This window comes from Lithobates pipiens, unplaced genomic scaffold (assembly GCF_037356315.1).
Source record: "Lithobates pipiens isolate NorthernLeopardFrog02 unplaced genomic scaffold, aLitPip1_a1.2 Scaffold_13, whole genome shotgun sequence".
Classification (NCBI taxonomy): domain Eukaryota; kingdom Metazoa; phylum Chordata; class Amphibia; order Anura; family Ranidae; genus Lithobates; species Lithobates pipiens.
In genome coordinates this window covers 396020316-396037671 of record NW_027507718.1, presented here as the reverse complement: position 1 = coordinate 396037671, position 17356 = coordinate 396020316, and the positions used below count along the sequence as shown (strand labels likewise).

General features: G+C 39.5%; 1 protein-coding gene across 1 annotated transcript in view; it reads right to left on the bottom strand.

The window, feature by feature from the left end:
* Positions 1–1121: 1121 nt before the first annotated feature.
* The window catches only part of ASAH1 (N-acylsphingosine amidohydrolase 1), a 49499-nt gene continuing 33264 nt past the window's right edge, over positions 1122–17356 (bottom strand). Inside the window, exons 10-14 of the mRNA XM_077477370.1 lie at positions 14077–14158; positions 13468–13599; positions 12912–13035; positions 8667–8723; positions 1122–2553 (exon numbers count right to left, since the gene is read on the bottom strand). Of these exons, the coding sequence (XP_077333496.1) occupies positions 2464–2553; positions 8667–8723; positions 12912–13035; positions 13468–13599; positions 14077–14158 (485 nt within the window). The 3' untranslated portion in view covers positions 1122–2463. The remainder of the gene's footprint in view (positions 2554–8666; positions 8724–12911; positions 13036–13467; positions 13600–14076; positions 14159–17356) is intronic.

Sequence of the window (17356 nt, the reverse complement as noted above, 5' to 3'; positions counted from 1 at the left end):
TACTTCCATAATGAAAAGTGAGTCGCTCAGTCAAGCAGCATTGTATATAGCAGTGATGGTGAACATTTGCACCCCAGATGTTTTGGAACTACATTTCCCATGATGCTCCGCCACTCTGTAGTGAAGATGAGCATCATGGGAAATGTAGTTCCAAAACATCTGGAGTGCCAAGGTTCGCCATCACTGGTATATAGGGTGTCCAAAAATACACCTCTCTGGGGTTGCGTCATCACACAGACTGGGCTCATAGGAATTTGATTGAATGGCAATGGCCATCATTCAAAATAAAAATAAAAAAAAAAGGTTACCTCCAGTGTAACCCACTCAAACAGGTGCATATTTTCTGTATGTATGTGAATGTAATGTTATTTAAAGCATATTTTTATTGCTGAAGGAGATTGGCTTTAAATTGAAAGTGGTTGATTTGCCATGCACTGCAAGAATGGAAAAGAACTCCACAGAAGAGTTTATTAAAATGCAGTGATAGCATTAGAATACAGTAAGTTCTTGCCCATTACATTAGAGTAATGCAGGGGTAAGTGGGGGAAAAAAAAAAGAAAAAAAAAAAAAAGGAGGATACCTACTAAAGTACTAGAATGTTCTAGAAGTAGGACTCGAACAAAGACAACACTAAGTGATAGTAGAACTAGTATTTTTCTTAAAGCGGAGTTCCACCCAAAAGTGGAACTTCCCCTTGTTGTACTCCCCCCCCCTCAGGTGCCACGTTTGGCACCTTTCACCGCCTGGGCCTCCTCCTCCTTCCCCAGCCGCTGGGCCAGTAGGACAGCGGAGCGGAGCCTCGAGCATGCGCAGTAGGGTTCCCGGCGTGAAGCGGTAAGGCTTCACTGCTGGGTTTCCTTACTCGCAATGGAGGCGGCATGCACCCGACAGCTGATGGAAACATCAGCTGCAGTGCCGACATCCCTGGAGACTCCAGGACAGGTAAGTGTCCAATTACGAAAAGTCAGCAGCTGCAGTATGTACAGCTGCTGGCTTTTAATTTTTGTAGCAGTGGGCAGACCTCGACTTTAAATAGATTCTTGCACAGTATAGTTAAATGGCATTGCATTAAAAAAACATTTGGTTTATCAGTGCAAAACAGAATATATTGCAAGACCCACTCAGGTTAGGATGCCTTTTTATTAAACTCCACTTAAAGGCCTTACTTAACATAATGCTATAAAAAAGGAGGTAGACTTGAAGAATAAGCAAATTGATTTTTAAATCCGGTTTGATTCACCTAAACAAATTCATGAAACAGATCTACGTGGAAATATTAAATGGGAATCAAAAATTTGTGATTCACTAGTTGGACAAAAATCAGCATTTATATATATTTTCACTGAATTGTCATTGACATTGTCTGATCCCTAACACACTGTACTTTATTACTTTAATTTTAAAGAATGTATTTCAATCTTAATCAAATCCAGTAAACGTCTGATTTAGGTCTAACAGTCATTCAGACAGAAAATCAGCATATCAATGTAACCGTACATTTGTTCACAATCTCACCTTGCACCATATAGAAGAAAGCTCATCGGTAAAAGCTAAAACTAGTATGACATTTTAGAGCTTATCTTGCTTCCTCTAAAAACAATAACTGAAAAATCCCACAAGGCAAAGCCCACTTTTCCTACAGGTACACTTTAAACTGGGTCTTTAAGGTGAACGAAGGTTCACCAGGTTAGTGCAAAGCATTACAGTAGTCTTAGTAAATCACCCTGATTAGATTGATAAAAAGTCTGCAGTATACAGTTTTGTTTAGTGCACACAAAACTGAAGAGAAGCATCTTATACAAAAATATAAAAACGGATTACGAGAGCCTGGTATACATTCTGATAGCAGCATGTTACTTGTACAGTGTGTGTACTAAACATACAATTATATCAAATCTCTACAAAAACAAAATATTAGCATTTTATTTACATTTCCCTGCATTTGTCACAATACAGTAAACCATTTAAAAGGCTATTGCTGTTTTGTTAAGTTATTCTGGAACACTTGTTCAGTAATAAGTAAGCATTAAAGTGGAACTAATCCCATAAAAATAAGCTGGCATTGATGAAATATATTAGTAATCTATGGCAACTTTTTTTGGGTTTCAGTTTAGGGATAGAACAGCTATCTGCTCTGCTTGTAAACGTTGCTCATGGCATGCCACCATATGCAGAACATGCCCATCCTGTAGAAAGGAAATAGATAGCATATGCTAATTTAGATTTACATTGTAAGACTCTGGTTTGGACATATGATTGGTTAAAATGGCTTCCAAGACTTAGAAAAGATAAAGCTCAACATTAAAATAAATACATATTTTAAAGGAGTGCAATCTGTTAGAGTCGCATGAGAAGAGTACACACTGGCTTGTTATTGCAGTCCCTTTGGGAAGAGAGTAAAATGTTTACAAGTCAAGGGAGCTTCAATTTTCTATGGGCTGCAGAGTTCCAGCATTTGCCCTCTCACCAAGGCATACAGGGGTCTGGACAGTCCCTAAGGTAGGTCTCAAACTTGTTCTCAGAAATTGACATCATGGTTGTGTATGTGGTAAGCTGCAGGAAATAAAACAAAAAACATCAAGACACAGAATCATATAACATATATATATATATATATACATATATATATATATATATATATATATATATATATATATATATATATATATATAATCCTAAAACAGCAGCACACTTGTGGCAGCCAATCCAGCAAATTGGATGCCTGATTTTACTTTCTAACAAAGACTTCAGAAATACAATTGGTCATTGATTATTCTGGATTTCCTCTATGTTGTCAGGTTTTTATTAGCCCAGCCCATGAACCCCTGAAAAAGAAAGCTATGTGGACTGTACTACTAATATAATCACCCAGGTGCTTTATTATTTTTATCTTACAATTGTACACTGCATGCATGCTTTGGATTTAAAACCAAAGAAAATTGCCAGCCAGCCTGAAACCAACCGAATTATCCTAACAGTTTGCGTTAAAAACAGGGGTTTAGTTTGTACGGTTGTCATTTGTTTGTACGATTAGGATTTAAAACACCTGCCAGTTCACATCCCAAGAAGCCTTATATAATGCACTGCAGGTTCACCATCTACATTATTCTTAACTTCACTTTCTTATTACTCATCTTCTTGTAGATTGTAAAATGTGATGAAAATTTTAAAACAAGTATTCCAGAAACATAGATAACTGGAGCATCAGTAGAGGAATACTGAAAAAAAATGTTATCTGTTTTTTGATATTTTGTGGCATACAGTCAATAAATAAAAAAAAAGTACTCTTACATTGCTTAAAGCTGAACTTTGGGGACCAAAAAAAAAAAAATAAATAAAAAAAACTTACAGTGGTTCTCCATTTCCATTGCAAGTTAACTGCTTCTTTTGCTTAGGGGATGATGAATAAGGTTATATACTTACTTACCTTGGATGTGTGTGAACACCACTCTAGGTTAGTCTCCAATCTTCACCTCCATTAAAAACACACAGACCAGGTGCTAGCCACGTCCATCTCGGATTGCAATGAGCAAAAAAGAATTCTGGTTGGCTGCATGTCCAGTAAAAATCACCTTTATTTCAGCAAACCCATAAAAAAAAAAAAAAAGGCACAAAAACACAAATTGGAGGGGAACAGCATCGCCAGCCAACACGTTTGACGCTCCCTTAGGCCTGATTCGCACCTATGCATTTTTAGTGCTTTTTGCAGATTTGAACTATAGTCCATTTAATATGGTTTCCTATGTAACATATTCTGTAGTACAAATCTGCAAAAGGCACTAAAAATGTATAGGTGTGAATCGGGCCTTAGTACTTAGTCATAGCTCACATACAAATGCCCTCTACAGAGATATAGAACAATTACTTGTGATTGGAACAATCTGTGTGAACCAATTGGTTTGTGGCTGCCAATAATTGGCAGATAACCGCCCGTGTTTAGGGATGCAAATGCAGAAACTAACATATATAAAACATCATAAGAATCATAAAGAACAGACTGAATACGAAATAAAAAACAGAACCATTTTTTTTTTTTTTTAAAGTTAGGAAAAAATTAAAAAATTAAAAATTTCTAATTGGGGTCACCAGTAGCAAAAACCTAGGATGCACTTTATTCATTCATAAAAATAAAACACATCCCATTGATGGTTGAGGTTTCCGTGTACCCAGACGGAAGATCCAGAAAACTTCTTTTACACAGGAGTCTGAACTTCTCACCACCTCTCCTGGGGAATATGATCTTTTCTACACCTTGTATAGATACAGCTGAGGGATCATCTACATGTCAACCATTAAAGTCATTAGCTACATTATTTGAATGTGCCTTGGGTCATGTCATAAAATATGTCATAAGGATGGTCGTGCAGGCAATCCCTCAACCTGTAGGTAGTACGGCCATAGTCACATTTTTATGAATGAATAAAGTGCATCCAAGGTTTTTGCTACTGGTGACCCTGAAAGACTTTCTAAATTTTCCTAATTTTTCCTAACTTTCTCGAAAAATTTGTTCTATTTTGCATTCAGTCTGTTCTTTATAGGATTCTAATGTTTTATATCGGATATAGAGAGATATATATAGAGATCTCTCTCTGTCTCTATATATATTATATTATATATGTTCGCTTCTGCATTTACATCCCTAAACAGGGGCCATTGTCAGCCAATTACTGCCAATAAAGCTATTGTTTCACACAGATTGTTCCAATCACAAGTAATTGTTGCATATACAGTTAGGTCCATATATATTTGGAAACAGGCGCAATTTTCATACTTTTGGTTCTGTATGCCACCATAATAAAATGAAAATGAAACAATCCAAATTAATTTGTAGACTTTTAGCTTTAATTCAAGGGGTTGAACATAAATATAAAGTACACATTTTAGGAACTACAAGCATTTTTATACACAGTCACCCCATTTTCTAGGGCTCAAATGTAATTGGACAAATAATATCATAAATAAACATTAAAATGTTTTAATATTTTGTTCTTTTCCTTTACTGGCAATGACTGCCAGAAGTCTGGAACCCATGGACATTACCAAAGACTCCTTTCTAATGTTTGCCAGACTCTAACTGCAGCAGTCTTTAGCTGTTCTTTGTTTGTGGGTGTTTTTGCTTTTAGTTTTGCCTTCAGCAAGTGAAATGCATGCTCAATTGGGTTGATATCAGGTGATTGACTGTTATTGCAGAATATTCCACTTCTTTTCCTTCAAAAGCTCCTGGGTTGCTTTTGCAGTGTGTATTGGATCATTGTCCATCTGTACTATGAAGCGCTGTCCAATCAACTTTGCTGCATTTTGCTGAATATGGGCTGACAGTATATCTCTAAACACCGCAGAATTCACCCGGCTGCTTTTGTCTTCTGTCGTATCATCAACAAACAGCAATGACCCAGTGCCACTGGAAGCCATGCATGCTAATGCCATCACACTGCCTCCACCATGTTTTACAGATGACATTGGGGCTGATTTACTAAGATGAATGCGCTGCGCTGGTTCATACCTCCATTTGTGCGCTAGATAAATTATCAAGTGAGTGTATGAACCGGTGCACGCATAAGTCCATTCACACAGGGGCAACACGACTTCCAGCCCAACTTTGGGGGGCAACTTGGACGTGACTTGAGTGTGAATCACAGCGTGACTTGGGGCAACTTACAACACGACTAAGTCGCCCCCAGGCCAAGCGACTTTCATTTAAAAAACAAAACAAAAAAACAGCATGGTTTACCCTCCAAGAGCATACTAGGCCCTTCAGGTCTGGTATGGATATTAAGGGGAACCCCACGCCAAAATAAAAAAAAGTGTGGGGATCCCCCCTCAAAATCCATACCAGACCCTTATCCGAGCACGCAACCTGGCACCCCCCCTGAACCGTACCAGGCCACATGCCCTCAACATTGGGAGGAAGCTTTGGGGGGACCTCAAAGCATCCTCCCAATGTTGAGGGCATGTGGCCTGGTACAGTTCAGGGGGGGGCTCTCTCGCCCCACCTCTTTTCCTGTGGCCTGCCAGGTTACATGCTCGGATAAGGGTCTGGTATGGATTTTGAGGGGGACCCCCACGCCATTTTTTTTTTTTTTTTGGCGTGGGGTTCCCCTTAATATCCATACTAGACCCGAAGGGCCTGGTATGGAATTTCGGAGGACCCCCATGCATTTTTTTTTTCTTAATGCTAACATGACCTGTGCGCAAATAGCTTTATAAAGAAAAAAAAAAAAACATAAGTGAACCAGCGCAAAAAACAAACAAAAGTTGAGAGGTGCGCCTGTTCAACTTATGCAAATTAATCTACGTGGCTTGATGTTTACTAAGATTTTGCTGGCGCAGTGAACCAGAGCACTTGAACGGGCGCAAATGCCGCTTGCGCATGCGCAGTGCATAAGTTTACCTAGCGCAGTTCCGAGTGTATTTGCAGGCGCAGCAAGCTTGCTCAGAGAGTTACTTTTCCATTCTATTTTGGGCATATTTGTTACCTGGACAATCATATCTATAGTTCCTCACATCACCCCCATAATATTGGCACTTCCAGCTTCTTTTAATTCTGAGTTGAAGATGCTGTGCGCCAGGCCTATAGCAGTGCACAGATCGCAGCCGCCCGTGCGCCAGCATGCTCATAGTAAATGGGGAATTGCGCTGTGTTACAGGCGCAAATGCTTTGTGAATACAAAAACGGCTGTTGCGCATTGACGTGCGCCGCAACTCATGGTGCAAACCGTTCGTAAATCAGCCACATTGTGTGCTTTGGATCATGAGCTGTTCCAAGCATTCTCCCCACCATTCAGGTACAGCTTAATCTTAGTTTCATCCGTCCAAAGAATGCTTTTCCAGAACTGGTCTGGCTTTTTTTAGATGCTTTTTTGGCAAAGTCTAATCTGGCTTTTCTATTCTTCAGGCTTATGAATGCACCTTGTGGTAAACCCTCTGTATTTGCCCTTGTGAAGTCTTCTCTTGATTGTAGACTTTGACAATGATACACCCACCTCCTGTTGTCTTCAGTGGATGTCCAGCCCTTTTTATGTTGCTGAGCTCACCAGTGCGTTCTTCTTTCCTCAGAATGTACCCAACTGTTGATTTGGCCATGCCTAATGTTGCTGCCATCTCTCTGATGGATTGTTTTTTTTTTTTTGAAGCCTTACATTGGCCTGTTTCACTTGCATGGACAGCTCCTTTGAATGCATAATGTAGGTTCACAGCAATAGATTCCAAATGCAAATACCACACTTAGAATCAACTCCAGACCTTTTACCTGCTTAATTGATGAAGAAATAACAGAGAAGCCCACACCTGGACCTAAAACAGCTTTTGATTCAATTCTCCGATTACTTTTGGTCCCTTGGAAAAGGGGATGGCTATTCTTAAGGGCTGTAATTCCTAAACCCTTCCTCCGATTTTGGATGTACATACCCTCAAATTAAACCTGTGAGAGTGTGCACATTTGTATGCGAGGTATGACTAAGCGCCAAGGGAGCATAAAACGCATTCGCTGGTGATGCTGTTTCCCTCCATTTAGGTTTTTGGACATGTTTGTATGGATTTGCTGAAATAAAAGGTGATTATACTGGACGTGTGGCCAACCAGAATTCTTTTTTGCTCATTGGAATCCATGATGGATGGGGCCAGCACCTTGTTTTTTTCTTCTGGGTGGAGATGGGATACTAACCTAGAACGGTGTTCACACACACACACAGTATATGGTAAGTATGTAACCTTATTAGTCATCCCCTAGGCAAAACAAGCAGTTAACTCCTGCAATGGAGAAGGAGAGCCGCTGCAAGGGTAAACTTTTTTTTTGTCCCCAAAGTTAACATTTTTTGCTCATTATATGTTTATAAATTCTTTGTTGCTGCAGGCCTCCTGTTTGTGCTACCCATCCCCTGAAGCCTCTTCCTTTTTTTTACTGGTCTGCAGCAGTCCTGCTGGAAGACTCATCCCCTAGGTCAGTGATGGCGAACCTTGGCACCCCAGATGTTTTGGAACTACATTTCCCATGATGCTCAAGCACTCTGCAGTGTAGCTAAGCATCATGGGAAATGTAGTTCCAAAACATCTGGGGTGCCAAGGTTCGCCATCACTGCCCTAGGTCATACAAGCTGTTAATCCGTGAAGTGATGAGGAGAACCTATTGCAAGGATAAAGATTTTCCATCCCAGGAGTTTCACCTTAAACACCTATTAAATTGCTATTAGAAATAAAATGGTTTACCTCTAAATAACTTTAAATGCCCTGGGAGCTCCAAAAGATCATTTATGCAAGTTCGGTATTTAGATAAGAAAGTCACTGCTTGGCCCTCCCATCATGCTCTTTTCCATTGGTCCATCAATGAGATGGATATTCTCATGGACTAACAGAGGAAAACATGAGGGGATGAGCCAAGACTATCCATCCGAAGTCACCGTTTGCATAAAATGAGCTTCTGTGCTTCCTGGGCACATGAAAGTGGCAGCAGTGAGTTTCTAATAGTAGATACAATGTTGTGCTATATTGCACACAAGCTGCAGTGGTAGGGACCACAATATAATTCCTCCAGGTTCACTGAACATTAAAGGACGTTACAGAAAAAGCTGACTAACCCCACCGACTTTCACCCAAGATGGATTACATAGTTTAGGTGGATTTGTACGTTTTTAAGTACGTATATCCTGATAGATTGGTGTAAAGTTTACCTTGTTAAGAACAGGCTTAGTAGAAAGCACATCATAGATTGTTGAAAATGAAATGCCCTGGAAAGATCAGCAGAAAATAAGTTAGTTACAGCATTATCATAATGGAAAATTCAAATACAAATCTGCTCCATTAAAATGTTTAACCACTTCAGCCCCTTTATGACCAGGCCATTTTTTGCAATACGGCACTGCGTTGCTTTAACCGACAATTGGGCGCTCGTGTAACGATGTACCCAAACAAAACGTATGTCGTTTTTTTCTCACAAATAGAGCTTTCTTTTGTTGGTATTTGATCACTCTGTAATTTTTATTTTTTTTAAATATAAAAAAAAAAAAAAACATTTAAAATAAAAAAATATATATTTTTTACTTTCTGCTATAAAACCTATCCAAGTAAAAAAAAAAAAAAAAAAAAAAAAAAAAAAAAAAAAAAAAAAAAAAAAAAATCGCATTTCTTCATCAGTTTAGGCCAATATGTATTCTGCTACATGTGTTTTTTTTTTTTTAAATAACAAAATCCCAATAAGCGTATATTGATTGGTTTGCGTAAAAGTTATCGCGTCTACAAACTATGGGATATTTTTTGGCATTTTTATTAGTAATGGCAGCGATCAGAGATTTTTAGTGGGACTGCGACATTGCGGCGGACAAATTGGACACCAAGTGACCCTTTTTAGGGACCAGTGACCCTAATATACACTGGCAGGGAAGGGGTTAACATCAGGGGCGATCAAAGGGTTAAGTGTTCTCCTAGGTAGCAATTTCTAACAGTGTGAAGGGATAGCTTAACTGGAGGAAAACAGAGATCAGTTTTTCCGCTCAGCAGAAACACATCTCCATTTTCCTCTCCAACAGAATGGCTGTCTGCCTTTTTTTTTTTTTTTTTTTACATAGGCAGACTGCTGTTCTGCCTCGCCTGTCAACAAACGACAGGTCCCAGTGGACATTGCATCCCTTGTCCCACTGATTGGCTTCTGCACACACGCGCCCCAGACCCGGAAGAAGAGACAACGTACAGGTACCTTGTTTTGCGCAGCTGGGTCACCCTGCCGCAGTAAATGTGCGGTGGGCGGTCCGGAAGCGGTTAAATTTGTAAAAAGGTGAACTTTGTTTAAAACTAGGCCTTTTAAACAACACTAAGTTATTTCTGAATGAAGCAAGGGGGCTAGGACAGGACAATGTTTTACCCCCCCCCCCCCCCTTTAAATCGGAAAAACATTAAAATGAGTCAGTGTTAGGCTTATTTATTATTATATAAGATTTATGTAGGGCCAACAGTTTGCACAGTGCTTTACAAAGTGAGGGCAGACAGTACAGTTACAAAACAATTTAATACAATGGAAGAGGAATCATCAGAGTTTACAATCCAAGAGGAAGGGTCAAGTGATACAAGAAGGTATTAATTGTGAGGTTTGGAATATTTTATATTTGCCCCCTTTTGGGTCAAACTACCATTTAAAGCATTCTATATCTGTCCAGTAAGAGCAAAAAAAAAAAAAAAAAAAAGAGAAGAAAGAAGACACACAAAAACAACACACACACACACACACACACACACACACACACACACACACACACACACACGTGTTACATCAAGAAATATATATGACTTTTACATTGCTGCCATCTATGTCTGAAGAGCTTATCATTCTCATCCCCAAGCTAAAGACCCTCTTGATTCAACACTCAAATAGACCCCCCATCTTCACTACAAACAGATGTTAAAAATTGCGTAAAAATCCTTTCCCTCAGGCTTAATCAAGTTGTCCAAAATCATTATACACCCAGTTCAAATTTGTTTTATGTGTAGTAAAAACACTTCACTTACACAGGACATTTATTCATGAATTTACAAGCCTCCTGTGACCAAGCACAGGCATTGGTTTCTGTGGAATGGGGCTACTCATAGCCTTGGGTTTGGCCCTTAAATGTACTAAATGACTACAACTTCTAAGCCTCTCCCATAGGCAGAATGTGTGTGTGTGTGTGTGTGTGTGTGTGTGTGTGTGTGTGTGTGTGTGTGTGTGTGTGTGTGTGTGTGTGTGTGTGTGTGTGTGTGTGGACATCTGCGGTTTTTCCACTCCCCAGGAGGACCAGACAGAGATGTCCCTTTTCTCCCCTCCTGTACACACTTGCAGTAGAACCGCTAGCTGCTTGACTTAGGAAGCAGCCTGATACTATGGGTCTACAGGTGGCAGCACATGTTCAAAACAAAAAAAAATAAAAATGTATTGTATACAGATTATATGATTTTATAGCTAGAGGACTCAGACCTTTCGCTTTATACGGATGTCATGGATTTGGGCGTGTGCTTACGTTGATACATGTGTGTGCAACTTTCACTTTTTGTTTTAGTAAAATGTTGACATTTGTTGGTGACAGGTTCTCTTTAATCAATCTTGCTGGCATGTGTGGAAGCAATCTGGCAGTTGTACAGTCGCTGGATCGCTTCCATTTGACAGCCAACAGCCGGCTTGTCAGATTTACACACATTGCTAGCTGCCATAGCATCTGGTGGGAGTGTGTGTAAAACCCCCAGCTGCTGCAGACGTATGGCATACATCGGTGGCAGAGCAAGGGTGAAACGTTGAACCCTTGCTTACTACTGTTCAAAACTAAGGCTGCCATGTGGTCTAAGCTCTGGATTGGTATTATTATTATTAGACATATTAACCCAATGAAAATGATTCTTCTCCCCAAAATATTTTATATTCTTTAGCACTCTGGGGCTCCAGTAACCACAAACTTAACTGTTCACTCTGAAACAGACTAAGGATTTGGGAGGCCTGACCCTGCCAGACTTGGCATCAGAGATTTCTCATATTTTCCACTGGCACACTGCTGAAGCCCCCAGGTGTATGCACCTTATGGCCCCTGGAAGTACTACTCCTCCCTTAGACCTTACTGCCATCAAAATGTGGATTCATAGATTACACAGCATAGGCCTACAGTCTACCAACCTGATACTGACTAAATGTCTCAAACAATGGGGCATAGCTACTTTATGTCCAAACTAGGTAATCCAAGAGTTATTAGTCATACTCCACTTTGGCAGAATCAATCTTTGCTTGAGCCCTATAAAGGTGCCACATCACAAGCTCTGGTGTAGACATTGTAACACTTGTTTATCTTAGATTAGAACTGGTGGACAACTCAAAACCTTTTTGGATCTAAATGAGGGATTATTTTGCTAAATTCTATGCTTTTCCGATACCTTCAGCTTAGACATGCAGTCACAAGACAATTTGGATCAGTATTACCTGTGCTTGCAGAGAATAGTTGGGCTGCCACTATGGTTAGAACATAGACCCAAAAACATGATCTCAGAATTTTATGCAGCCTTCCACAGCACCAGCCCAGGCTTGATATTGTGGGAGGTTGATTTGGATCCTATTGATGAGACAGGGGAAGACATTCTAACTAGCCTTACCAAGGTATAAACCCACTTTATAACCCATTTTGCCATAAGTGTCAAGGGGCTCCGGCTCCTTTTTTCACCTGCTCTGGCCCTGCCCACAGATACAGGCTTACTTGGACCAAATAGCAACCTTTTTTTGCATGATGTCATGGGTTCCTTAGACAAACTAGACTCTCAGCTATGCCTACTGGTCCCCCCCCCGAGTCTTCAGAATTAAACATTTATCTGTGCACCTTTTTGCATGGGGTATGGTTTACGGCTAAGAAGCCGATAGCCAAGGTCCATGTCGGGATACCTGCTTAACTAAAAATGAAAGTGGAGGTTATTAAAACATTGCTGAATATGAAACTGAACTACGACCACAGAGGCTTCAAGAAATAAAACAAAATTTTAAAAATATTGTGTATGTGGCAGATAGAATGGCCTACTTGCTGTCCAATAGACACAATAGACCTTGTATTTATTCTTTTGACTGAATATGTATAAAAACATAGGCGCATGTCTTTGTCAACATGAATGTTGTTAATTTATGACCATTTCAATACTAGCAGAAACTTTTTTTTTTATTATTCAAAAAAAGTTTTATAGCCCTAACACACTACCTGTTCAAAGGAGACAACATTGCTCCTCAATAATACAGTTCAGCGAGTGAGCATTGTCATCCTTGGACAGGAGAGGTGTTACTTACAGTTCACCAGGTGAAAATAAAAAGGAAAAAAAAAAAAATCCTTAAAAAATTAAAATATAGCTATAATTTTTAAGGCGACAGTAATACACTAAAATATTTTACATTTGTGTTCTTGGAGTTAGGAAATGCTTTAAGTTACCTTTTGTCCTGTTTGGTTCAGGCATTTCATGGCTGGATCTCTTCTGTTATCAATGACTAGCGGAGGCTTCCAGTGGTCATAGTTGGTTTCCAGGACATACCATTCACCCTTCTGAGTATCCAGTCTGAAATATAGCCACATAAATTAATAATTATATGGTTCTGGATTATAGAATAATCTAATATAGCGCAGCATTCTACTACTATTACAACAAATGTTTTTGCACAGAGCAGCCCAGAAGCTCCTCTTCTTGGGTCCCCCACCAGCACTCCTCCCTTTTCTATTAGGGGCACTTATGCAGGCTAGCTCCTGAGCCTCACTGTCTGCTTGTGTAGACACAGACAGCAGGACTCAGCATCCACGAGACCAGGAATAGAAGAGCTGCAGAAGGGCACAGCGCTGGATTGAATGAGGGCTCAGGAAAGTAAAAGGGGAGGTGTTGGGGGCGCGATACTGATACCTAAATATTCTATGCATTAAGGTAAAAAATATTTGGGCTTTAGAACCACTTTCATTTTCAGGTCTAACATTTTATAGACAAAACGCAAGTACTCACTCCCAGAAATTGATGGAGAGCTTCCTGCTGCGTGTGATCACACAGGCCTGTCCAGGCTTGTTACCTCCCAGGATAAAATATGCTGGGGCCAGCATCTCCGTTTTTGATAGAACTTCTTTAGCGTCATCATAACTGCATATATAGATGGGGAGGGGGAAAAAAACATTTTTTTTTTTTACAATAAGTTTAGGAGTTATCATTAATTTGTTAATAAATTCTAATCTCAGAATATCTTTTGAATGCACTCTCAACCCAATATTGTAAATACAGATCAAATCAAGCCAATTCAAGTAAATAGAAAATCCTAGTTGCCAATTATACTGGCCTTACATAAAGAAATGTATAAACAAAATATACCAGGGTGCAGTGAGGGATCAGAGAAAGGAAAGACTGATGGAAAGTCTATAACAGACTAGACGGTATAAAAATAAATAAATAGCTTGAAGGATAGTTAAAAAAATAAAATAAAAATGATGTTCAATAATATATTAGTTATATAATTAACAAGATTGCATGTAGAGGTCCAGCAGTAGTACAAAGAGCAGACAGATCCAGGTAATATTGCATATCTCCTTTATTATAAGTTGCAGAAGCAAAAATTGTCTTTACCTGGTTGCATTTTCCAGCACACTTCTGGTTAGAAAGCCCATCCACACCCCTTGCCTTTTTCCAAGTATCCACTCCAGGATTCCTATACATACACAGAGAATGAGAGCAAAGCTGGGTATACACTAGTAGAATTTAACAAAAATTCTAAGAAAATTCTTAGTACATTTGAATGTCGTTCAGCAATCAATCCAGATTTAGTTTGCTTTTAACATTTGATTTTGGAGTGAATGAAAATACATTCCATGATAATTTATATTACCTTAAAAAATAGTTTAATTATTAGCAACAGAGTTTCTGAACTGGGTTGCATGGATTACCTAATTTTTGGCAGTGATCTTATATAACAAATGCTTTACTAAAATGATTGGATTAGGTTATGTGGTCATTGCACATGTGAAGATGGCCAATACTACATGAGTTGAAAAACAAAGTAATAGAAGCACTCAAGGGCCCTTGAGCAGCAGTGCATGTCCAAAACAACAGGAGTTTATTCTGATCAACAATGTGATGGATTGTAGTCCATACGTTGACAAGAGAGACTGTAATCCCTCGAAACATTGAGCTGAATAAACTCCTCTTGTTTGGTCAACTACCTTCTGTTCATCTACTAATGTTATTTACCTGGAGTGTACGCAATCAGAATTCAGTGATTTCCAATGGAGTTTATATGACATTAGATGTGTATTAAACAAATTTCTGTACTTTAGATATTGATAGCAGAAGAAAAATAATACTTTGTTGATTATACAGGTAGTGAGGGTTTTTTTTTGTTTTGTTTTTTAAACCACTTCAAAACCAGGCCAATTTTGATATTTCTCACATGCATGTGAAAATCTGCATTTGTTTTTTGCTAGAAGATTGCTTACCCCAAACCTTGAATATTTTTTAAAGCAAAGACCCTGGAGAATAAAATAGTGGGTGTTGAAATAGTTATGTCGCACAATATTTGCGCAGTCATTTTTAAAACACAGAAGGTTTAGGGGAAAAATAAATAAATAAAAAATACACTCTACAGGCATAATTCGTGTTACGTACCCTTGCAAGTACGGACACATTGGCATATATGGGAAATCTTGGTCAGCTTGACATGGCACTGCTCTGGAACCATAAGTCACAGGGACACCAAACATTGGGAGCACAGATAGGGAACCCAGGACTACAATGTATCCGATTTTGGGGTGGGCTAGCTTGCCTAAGTAATCAATTATGTCTGTAAATGACTACTGCATTGCCGTACATGCATTGAGACGTGAAAAAGAACGTATTGCTTCACTTTAAGTACAATTGCATTTTACATACAGTTGTGCTCATAAGTTTACATTGCCTGGTAGAGTTTACGATTTCTTAGCCGTTTTTCAGAGAATATGAATGATAACACAAAAACTTTTCTTTCACTCATGGTTAGTGTTTGGCTGAAGCCATTTATTATCGATTAAGTGTGTTTACTTTTTTTAAATCATAATGGCAACATTAAACTACCCAAATGACCCTGATCAAAAGTTTACATACCCCAGTTCTTAATATCGTGCATTGCCCCCTTTAACATCAATGACAGCTCAAAGTATTTTGTGGTATTTGTGGATGAGGCTCTTTACCTTCTCAGATGGTAAAGCTGCCCATTCCTCTTGGCAAAAAGCCTCCAGTTCCTGTAAATTCTTACAAATTAACTGCATGTTTGAGATCTCTCCAGAGTGGCTCAATGTTATTGAGGTCAGGAGACTGAGATGCCACTCCAGATCCTTCACTTTATTCTGCTGTAGCCAATGACAAGTCGACTTGGCCTTGTGTTTTGGATCATTGTCATGTTGGAATGTCCAAGTTCGTCCCATGTGCAGCTTCCTGGCTCATGAATGCAAATGTTCCTCCAGTATTTTTTGATAACATACTGCATTCATCTTGCCATCAATTTTAACCAAATTTCCTATGCCTTTGTAGCTCACACATCCCCAAAACATCAGCGAATCCACCTCCGTACCTTTCATCATAAGCCTTGTTGACTCCTCTCCAAATGTAGCGTTTATGGTTGTGGCCAAAGAGCTCAATTTTGGTCTCATCACTCCAAATGACTTTGTGCCAGAAGGTTTGAGTCTTGTCTCTGTGCTGTTTGGCGTATTGCAAGTGGGATACTTTGTAGCATTTGCATAGTAATGGCTTTCTTCTGGCGACTCGACCATGCAGCCCATCTTTCTTCAAGTGCCTCCTTATTGTGCATCTTGAAACAGCCATGCCACATGTTTTTAGAGAGTCCTGTATTTCACTTGAAGTTTTTATTTTTTATTTTCCAGGCAGTTTGGCTGAAATTTTAGTTGGTCTACCGGTCTGTGGTTTGGTTTCAACAGAACCCCTAATTTTCCACTTTTTTTCCATGAATTCTTTATTTTTAATCATAAACAGAACAGTGATATGGTCATATCGTAAAACAATTCCTATTCCACAACATACACGAATTTTACTTAACTGATTCCTAAATAATACTAATTGTTACAATACCATTTTCCACTTCTTGATTAGAGTTTGAATACTGCTGATTGGCATTCTCAATTCCTTGGTTATCTTTTTATATCCCTTTCCCGTTTTATACAGTTCAACTACATTTTCCCGCAGATCCTTTGACAATTCTTTTGCTTTCCCCATGACTCAGAATCCAGAAATGTCAGTGCAGCACTGGATGCAAGATGAAAGGGTCTGTCAGGAGTCCAGAAACGCATAAACCTTTTATACACATGTAGTGGCCACCACCTTCACTGTGCGGCCTTGACTTGTTGGGCTTACCAGTTACCTTCTCTCGGCCTGCTCTTCCACGTCTAGGGGTTCCTAAGTTTGATGCCCAACGACTTGAACACTGACACAGATGAAGCCCTCTTTGGAAGTTATTATCGCAAAATAAAACCTTTTAAACAACACATTCTCTTAGGGAACAGAGGGCACGGGTGAAGAACTCAGGTACACTGAACTGCAGGTCTAACAAAGTCCCTAATTCCACCCAGAGAGTAGCCACTTGCAGCTGGGTACCTCAAGGCCGAACAGATCTCTAGCCAGAGATCATGGCAGCCAGCACGTTGACGCAAAACTTGAAACAGTCCCATGAGTGTGGACAAGTTGTAACTAAAAAGGTGAACAGGAACCTTTTCCCCAGTACCTGGAACGTTTCCCGTCTCCTCAATGGTACTAGAAAAGCGTGAATTTGTCAATGTCCTTCCCAACTCAGTAACCAGGCACTTCCCAGGATGCCCCTTGCTGGCCCTCCTCCGAAGAGTCCTCCCCCAGTCACTTCCACAAG